The sequence below is a fragment of the Cyprinodon variegatus genome, unplaced genomic scaffold, assembly GCF_000732505.1.
Source record: "Cyprinodon variegatus isolate N-32 unplaced genomic scaffold, C_variegatus-1.0 Scaffold1042, whole genome shotgun sequence".
Classification (NCBI taxonomy): domain Eukaryota; kingdom Metazoa; phylum Chordata; class Actinopteri; order Cyprinodontiformes; family Cyprinodontidae; genus Cyprinodon; species Cyprinodon variegatus.
In genome coordinates, this window is record NW_015151495.1 from 97,446 (window position 1) to 106,730 (window position 9,285).

The following is a 9,285-nucleotide window of genomic DNA, read 5'->3' on the forward strand; positions in this document are numbered from 1 at the left end:
CGTCAAATGCAATGTAGATTCCCATCCAATTAGATTGAATTTGGTATTGATGACGTATAAAATAATAACGGTAACTCCATTGAAATGATTCAAAACTAAAGTAACGAGCCAATTTTTTAAAATGTAAGTAGTAGAAAGTACAGATATTTGTGTAAAAATTTAAGGAGTAGAAGTAAAAAGTCGCCATAAAAATAAGTAGTAAAGTAAAGTAAAAATATCAGAAAAATCTACTTGAGTACAGTAACAAAGTATTTGTACTTTGTTACTTCCCATCTCTGGGGATGTATATATATTCATTAATTTCCCACCTTTTTAGATTTTTACATAAGTTTTTTCAGCTGTCATAAAGAGCAGTGAAAGTTTATTTCATTGTTTTGTTTCATAATGTGCTGCAAAAACCCAACGTTCCTCCAAACTATTAAAGCTGTTTGCTCTACATTTCTGATTGAGCCAACATAACACAGTACTTGTTTGAAGTTTGCAGGAATGCCATTCTTTTTGGGTTAACGCGCAACAATTTCTCTGCTCTTAATATTACAAAAATAGATTTTAAAGTGTGTGATAACTTACTGGCTCTAATGAGCTAATAGATTATTCTAAGTGTCCATCTTCGCACTGTGAGATTAATAGCATAAATCTTGTCTAAGGAAATCATATTGCTGCATAGGCAGATCATTTTACTTCTTTTCAGTAGTTTTCCCTCAGATTTTGGAATTTTCATGCTGTTTTTAGACTCCCCAATTCTGAAGTGCATCAACTGCAGAGAACAGAAATACCTTTGTCTGACGTATCTCTAGAAATATGGAGGGATTTGTGTTCCATTATTGTTGCAACCAAAGAACATGTTCTGAAAATAAGAATTTTATTAAAAAAATAAACTTCAGAAATGAAACTTTGTTGGCTCAGAGCACAGTGTGTTACGGCCTGTGGGGGTGACCCGCCTCATCGGCCAGGTTCAGGATGTATCCAACTACTTCATCCTCAGAGGGGAAGTCGGACATCACCCAGGAGTCGTTGGCAGCCGTCACCTGCAGGCGGCATATCGGGCAGTTCCGGCTTTGCCCGCTCCTGTGGAAGCAGGGGAGGGGAAAAAAAGTTTGGTTATGTGAATCTGAAAGGGTTTGGATGGTCGAAATGCAGCTTGAAGTGGAGCTTCACCATTTATCGATGCATTTCTGACAGAAGCTGTGAGCACAGGGCAGGATGAGGTCGGCCTTTCCGTCCATACAGATGCAGCACTCCTCCTGATCGGTCAGCTGCTTCACCCTGCAAAGAACAACACACGGCATGGAAAGCCTGTAGGCATGGAGCGCCTCTGGGCGCAGCCTTACATGGAGAAAATAAAAATAACTGAAGCCTCTCCTATTTTTATTCCTGCTTCTTTTCCATAAAAGCAGATTATGGAAACGTTCTCAAACCTGAGCCTTCAATCTCTGACACTCCTAGAAACTATTTAAATCCAAAAATCTGATCTTTCCCGTTATGTAATAGAAGTGAATCACCTCCTCTTTATTTCACTATGAAATAGTGGAAGCAAGAGCCACTCCCCGTGTACTGACCTCCCCATCCACATGCTGGCCTGGCAGGAGTCGGTGGAGGGAAGCGGCTCAGACGGACCTTCGATGGCTCCTTCTGCAGACAGCACCTCGGCAGCCTGACTAGTGATGTCACGGTAAAGCTGGATGAACTGGTACAGGTTCATGATGCGTGACGCCTCCACGGTGCCGTTCTCCTTGTTTATCTAAAAGACGACCAAAGCCATCAAGACACAGAAGAGCAGCAGCTCTAAAGGGCTTCATTTTAAAGAAAACTTCAAGTTAACCAGGAGATAAGTGGAGATTCTTAATGTTGGGAAACTAACAGAGGAGTGGCGGCCTAGTGGTTGGGGCATTGCACTTGGAATGCAGAGGTTCTGAATTTAATCCCACGGACTGCCAATCTAGATCTCTAAGCAAAGGTTGATGTTACAAGTGCTACAAATTCACTATTGTTGCCAGATTATTGCAATCAGGAGTTTTAATCACTTCCAGGGTCACAGATGCATAAAAATGAAGCACCTAGTCATGCAGACTCTTTTGAAGTGGCTCTCAGGAGCTCAGTGAATTCCAGTGCGGACCTGTGATAGAAAGTCACCCAAGAAATTTCCTAACTCCTAAATATTCCTCAGTCAACTACCAGATAAAAGGAATGAAGACAGACGCTCCATTTCATGTCACCTTGGTGCAGAGGATCCGGACGGCAACCTTCCAGAGGGCCGAGGCGTCCGAGCTGGGCTGAACTTCAAACAGAAGGTGATTCTGCTGCCCAGCAGCTAACTTGGCCGTCCTGAGGGGAGAGAAGAGTCTTAAACAAGCAAACGGATGTGTCTTTGTTTTTACCGCTGCTTTGGCAGGAATTAAACTACAAAGTCTCGGAACAACAAGTTTAGAATCTCAAAGAGTTAAACAAACCAACGGTTGTTTCGCTTTTAGCACTTGATATTGTTCTAAATTAAAAAGTTGAAAAATTAAAAGAAACATCAGGAGTAAAATCTTCATTTCTTTCTTTGGAAATCTAATTTCAAAGGTTTAAACTAGAACAGAAAAAGTGAAGGCGGAGGGAGGAGTCCAAGTATCTCGGGGTCTCATTCAGGAGTGAGGAACAGATGGAGTGTGAGATCTATGGATGGATCGGTCCGGCGTCGGCAGTGATGCGGTCGGTGTATCAGACTGTCGTGGTGAAGAGGGAGCTGAGATGGGGGGCAAAGCTCTCAATTTACCAATCGATCAATGTCCCCCTTCCTCACCTATGGTCATGAGATCTGGGTAATGACCGAAAGGACAAGATCTCATACAAGCGGCCGAAATTTGTTCCCTTCACAGGGTGGCTGGGCTTACCCTTCGAGATTGGATGAGGAACTCAGTTACCCTCGAGGGGCTTGGAGTAGAGTCGTTGCTCCTCCACGTCGAAAGGAGCCAGCTGAGGTGGCTCGGGCATCTGTTCCGGATGCCTCCTGGTCGCCCCCCCCTTGTGTTCCAGACATGTCCTATCAGGAGGAGGCCTGGCGGAAGGCCTAGGACAAGCTGGAGGGACTATGGCTACTTTCAAACTGCAGCCTGAAGTGACCGAAATCCGATTTTCTTTGCCCACATGCGACCTGGATCTGATCTTTTCATGGCTGTCTGAACAACACAGATCTGATCTTTTCATGGCTGTCTGAACAACACAGATCTGATTTTTTTCCAATGCGACCCAGGCCACTTGGCTATGTTGTCCTGAATCCGATACGAATCTCATCTTTTCAAATGCGACTTATGTCTGAACGGCCAGGTCGCATTCATCTGACCTGAACGTCACTAGTAACCGAAGGTCACTAAGAAGCAGCCAGAAACCATAACCATGGCAGATGATGATGCAGAGAGCAGTATTTATGTTTAACCATCCTAAAAAGATTGTGTTTATAGGTTGGGAAAGATCGCTAGATGCTCTCCGGCACTACCATCCATGTTAACTTCCGTAAACACAGAGCATGCTTGCTTGTGACATCAATGCGTCCTCTACTGCACATGTGGGACACTTAGGTTGTATGACTGCAGTTCACACAGGGGATCACATACAAGTCGCATATATTTGTAAATGTGAACGGCAACGCAAAAAAATCAGAATTGAGCATCAAACCCTGCAGTGTGAACGTAGCCTATGTCTCTGAGCTGGCCTGGTGTCACCTTGGGGTCCCCCCAGAGCAGCTGGAGGAAGTGTGTGTGGATGGGGAAGCCTGGGCCTCTCTGCTTAGACTGCTGGCTCCGCGACCCGTCCCCAGATAAAGAGGGAGAAAATTGATGGATGGATGAAAAAGTTATATTTTCGGACTTACACGTCATTAAGTTCTGCCACTCTAGCCAGGAACTCCTCGTAAGATAGGTTACCACTTTCCCGGACCAGTCCAGCATGTTTCACCAGCTGACCTGAGATCTGCTGGCCCATCCTGGAGGCAGCAGCGGCTTACTGTCCAGAAGAGGGCAGCTCTTTGTTCGGTTCTGCAGCTCCTGTTGGGAAAGTGAATGTATTATATTTGGATCTAAAGAAAGTTTTAAAAATGCTAAAATGTGCCTCTTCTAATAGTTCTTAAACCAAAGTTATCGTGCAGAAATAGTCTAATTTCCTCCTGTGTCTGATAAGCATAATGACTCCAGAACTGAACACAGTGTAAGTGAAAAAGTGTTTACCTCTAACCTGATTTCTTTTTTTTTTTTTACATTTGCACTTTAATACATATACATTATATAAATATCTGCATTTATAATTTATTCAACACAAATGATCAAAATGCAGTTTTAAAATCATTTTTATATAATGAAGAGAGCAAAGAAAATCCAAATCTGTGTCAAAAAGTGATGCCTCTGTTGTTGAAACATAATTGCATTTATAACAGCTGAGTTTGTTTTCTCTGTCCGCGCCCAGGAGTGATTACAACCACACCTGTTCTAAAATAAGAAATCACTTGAATAGGAGCTGTGTAGTAAAATGAGGCACTCTAGAAGATTCTCAAATGCAAGATCAAAGAAACTCAGGAACCAATGAGAAAGAAAGACATTGAATCAATCAGCCTGGGAAGGCGTTCACACTGAATTGCAAAGCTATTTCTAAAGCTTTGAGGACTCCAGCAAAGCACAGTGAGAGCCAGGATTTACTATTGGTGGGAACAGTGGGGAACCTTCGCAGAGTGGCTGACAAAAAACGGTCAAAAAAAGGCCTGAACAGTAACTTTTCTCTTGTCTTAAATATATTATTTTATTTTTATTATTGTATTTCAAAATAAAATTAATATTGAATTTTTTCCTGTTTTTTTCACACTTTATTTTTTTCAAATTGCTCTTTTTTTCAGACTGAATTTAAATTCACATATTGAATTTTCTAGATCACGTTTATTTCTAGGGGCGTGCTTTCCGTTAGGAGCAAAGACTCATTTCTATTGGTCTGGATGGACTTTGCTAATGTTAGCAAAGTGTGTGTCAGACTAGATTTTGTAATCAGCTTGAAGTGAGGAGAAGGGTTGACAGATTTTGCCAAAAATTGAAATTGCGATTATTTTTAATCGAAATTACAATTATTTTATTTTCCTTTGCACCAACAAGCTTGGAGTTTCAGTTTTTGAAATTTTACTTGCCAAGAGTCCATTATTGCTGAATTTTAGTCTATTATGTGAAAAAGTTCTTACTTCTACTTGCATGAATGGATCTATGTGCTAGCTGCAACCCCCTATCTCTCTGTTAAACTGCGATTATATTGCAAATATCATTAAATGGCCAGCCCTAGTGAGGAGAATGTGATTATTGAAGCACTCTTTAAATCCCTAAAATTAGATCTGAACAAAAAATTGAAAAAATGAAAAATGAAAAGAGAATATATTTTAAAAATAAATCTGAGAAAACACCTAAATTGATCTCATAACCTTTTTTATATAAACATATTTTTTCAACATTCCAATTCTGGATGCCCCTTTTTTTTTTTTTTTTTATTCCAATGTATAAAATGTGTTATACGCTGGTGAAGATTCTCAGTCATCCAGGCTTTGGTGGACTAAAGCTTCGAACTCAACGCTATTTCTGACTTTTTAATTGAAAAAGCTTCATGGATGGGAAGCGAATTTTTTAAAACTTGAAGACAAAGTCAAGTGGAATGCTTTTAAAAATCTTTGGAATACAAAATGTATCCTTTGCTTGCAACAATAATACAATAAAATTCCCTCCATACATACACAAGTGGGCCAAAGTTCCTTCACAGCGCTGCAAGTTATTCCAAAACACTTAACTAACACATTGAAGCTGCTAAGAGTCGCCCAACCACTTATTAAAGAGAACAACATGGGTTTGATTTTTTCCTTTACTAAATAACAAAAACCTTCATTTAAAACTGTTTTTTGTTTGAACTTATTTTGCCTTTGGCTAAAATTTAAATCAGTTTTATGTCCTGAAGTAGTTAAATGTCACAACCATGCAAAAAGAAAAACAGAAAAAGGGGAAACACATTTTTACACCACTGAAAGCTCAAACACGATTATGGATGTGTGTGACTGCTGTGATGTCATCACGTGATACTGTGGTTTGCTGCAATAGCATCTTGACTGTGGTGAAATAAAATCATTCAAGACATGAAAACACCCATACCTCCGTGTCTAGTAAACCAGGGTTGCACAATAACCTTAGAATATATCATCATCCTATTATCAGTGTGTGTATTTAATTTCTCAGAGGAACCAGATACAGACTGTCCCACATTCAGACTTTCACGGTTATAGTTTGCAATGACAGGACAGAAAGACATGGCTAAATGTATGGAAGGGGAATGAAGTTTAAAGATATATGCAAAAAATAAATATTTGACTAGGGCTTTTTAGTAATTTATTATTATATTGATTATTTTTTTGCCATTAATTAAATTATCGAAAACAAGATCATCACCAATTATTAACATTTCAAATAAACAATCATTTGAAATATATATAGAAACAAAACCTTTGCACAATTTAAATGAATTAAAAATGGCAAAAACAAGCAAAAAAATACACATTTAATAACATATATATATATATATATATATATATATGCATTTATAAAGAATAGATTTTATGTTTATAGTTTTGTCGTGATAACTCCTGTAGGTAGGTCTATGAACCTTTACTCTCTGAATAATACCATTTGTTTACCAGGTTAGTTTGCAATAATTGATGAATTATGGGTAATCTGAGTCATCGTTTCAGTCCTGAACGTTTTTTTATAGATGCTGTTGGATGAGTGATATTTTTTATTCACTATTAAGATAAACATCGTGGATCGGCAGACCTCCAGTTATTAAGCAAGTAGGGTTAGGTTATTCTTTCAAACAACCAAGTTTTCAATTCTCAGTTTTTCTCTCAGGGATTCTTTTTTTTTTATATAATTTTACTGAATTCTCTTTCATCGTTTACATTTCTAGTTCCTTCTCGATCAGACAAATTATTGGAAAATCTGAATTCCCCACCCCCCCACCAATCCACTCCATGGGCTCCCATAGCTCAGAGTGGTTCTTAACTGATAAACTATGTCATTGTAATATACATTTATATGTATATTACAATGACATATATGTATTTATATGTATTTATGTGTTATATTTTCATTGCTTGTTTTAAAATGTGATTGTTTAACATGCACATTTCACACCGCACATCTCCTTTTCCTTTAACTTAAGATCACCTGGCAGAAGAGATTATTTAAATAAAAATAGTTTGTAAAAGTAATGTCTGTCATCTGTATTTTTTCTGTCATAAAAATAAGGAGATAATAAACATATTTTAGTTTAGACTACTTTATTTGCCAACCAATGGTTAACAACAGCAGTATTATCTTATCTGGTCGTCAGGATCAAGTTAAACTAACTAAATATAACTTGATACACGTTCTAATGAGTTGTCCTAGATACTCCCCCTGTGTTTTTTTTCCTCTTCTTTTTCTGATGGGTCCTGTTCGATATTAATACGGTAGCTAAAACGGTGCTGAGGTTCTTGCATGCAACTGGCCAGTGAGAATTCAAATAAAACATAGACCATATGATCAGTGGGGGGCAGCAGCAGAAGGCGAATATTGGCCTAAAAAAATCCTCCCATAACAATTATCAGCATAAACTGGGAATCAGTCTGACTGATATCAAAATAGTGGGTATTGACAATGGCCTTAAAAAAGATTACCTGTGTTGTTTTTACCTTGTTAGGATTATTTTGATTGGTTATGCACAAGTCTTTTAAATCCTAATAATACCTGCCTGTCAAGTGTCTAAACTAACGTTTTTCCAAGCAGTTTATCCAATTAGGGCAGTTCTTTGGTCAGGATATTCTGTTATCATGTTCATTATGTAGAGAACAGAGATTTGGAAATAAAATGAGAGCATACAGACGGAGTGGATGATTCTAATGGAGAATTTGGAATGTCCTTGATCTAAGAACAGGGTCTTATTTTGATATGGCTGGAGCCAGAGGTGTCCCCACATTTATAAACATGTATGATGTAATGATGTGATGATGTGGCATACTGGGGTTGTATTAAATGCTTCTTGAACTTTGATTGAGGCAGACTTCAGGAGGAAGCGAGAAAGCAGTTTCTCTGGTCTGAATAAGATTACAACTTATGTAAAATCTGCTGTCATGACTCATGGTTATCTAATACATGTAATAGGGATGAAATTAATCGGATTAATTGTTTATTGAAATCGATTATTGAAATCAACAACTAATTTAGCAATCAATTAATCGTTAAATGGAGTAAAGAGACTTCAAACATGGCTTTAGCTGACAGAACAACCCGTATAGAACAGTAATTATACCAAACTTGCAAAATAATATATAAGCACTTTGCATTTAAAATAAAAAAAGAAATATTTTCATGTGGAAAAGTTTCACCTGGTTTGATTTCGCAAAGAATCTTTGGCGATCTAATTATTAATCTAAAAAAGAATCAACAGATTAATAGATTTGCAAAATAATCGTTAGTTGCAGCCCTAACCATTATGAAGCGTTATTTAAACAGTTTCTACCGAGTGATCTCTTCTCAGGAAAGAATGGGGAAGAAAAAGCTTAGGTTTAAACACATCTAAGGTTTAATAATATCCTTTAATTTTTACTGTTTGCTAAGATTAAAGTTATCATATTTTTTATCAAATATAAACTATTTTCTGGAATGAATCAATATTATGACGGACCGATCGGATGTAACTGTATCTAACTGACGTTTTGTGTTTCAGTTCAAATTCAAAGTTTTCTTGATAAGCTATCAGCTAGCTAGAAGCAGCAGTAGCTCTGATATGTAAGGAACCGGCCGGAACCGAGATGTCTGCATGATAGAAATATAAAAGCTGCATCTTCATTAGGAGGAAAGTTACCAAAGGGAAAATAAAGTCTGTTAAACTCACCACCTTTTAAACTCCAAAAGTGCAATCCTCCGTTGTTGCTTGGCTGAAAGAATCTGCTCTGACAAACCAAACCATAACAACACTCCGCGGCGCAGCTCAATGCCGTCATGACCTCGTTAGACGTCATCCAGATGCGTCTTGCTAGAGATTGGGGGGATTCCTGTTTAGATTCCTACATTAGAAACATGGATTAAATAAAAAATTGAATTTTTTGGATTTATTTCTAGAGAGATGGCGACTTTTGGAATAATATTAAAAAACAAAACAATAGAACTCTGATATAACCTAATTCTGTCTTTAGCAAAATTATTCATAAACAAAGAGTGTTGAAATAATAATTTAAGGTAGTGTTTATATGAATTC

At 37.9% G+C, this 9,285-nt stretch overlaps 1 protein-coding gene across 2 annotated transcripts; it reads right to left on the reverse strand.

The window, feature by feature from the left end:
• Window positions 1-282: 282 nt before the first annotated feature.
• Window positions 283-9,020, reverse strand: rnf141 (ring finger protein 141). 2 transcript variants are annotated; one of them, XM_015399719.1, is made up of 6 exons: window positions 8,926-9,020; window positions 3,854-4,025; window positions 2,217-2,325; window positions 1,560-1,741; window positions 1,159-1,266; window positions 283-1,068 (listed from the first exon to the last, which is right to left on the reverse strand). In XM_015399719.1, the coding sequence occupies exons 2-6, from the start codon at window positions 3,961-3,963 to the stop codon at window positions 918-920; spliced, it is 660 nt and encodes a 219-aa protein (XP_015255205.1). In that variant the 5' UTR covers window positions 3,964-4,025; window positions 8,926-9,020; the 3' UTR covers window positions 283-917. The 2 variants fall into 2 exon arrangements, with proteins under 2 accessions (XP_015255205.1, XP_015255204.1); XM_015399718.1 differs by having other exon boundaries at window positions 8,923-9,014.
• Between the last annotated feature and the right edge of the window lie 265 nt (window positions 9,021-9,285).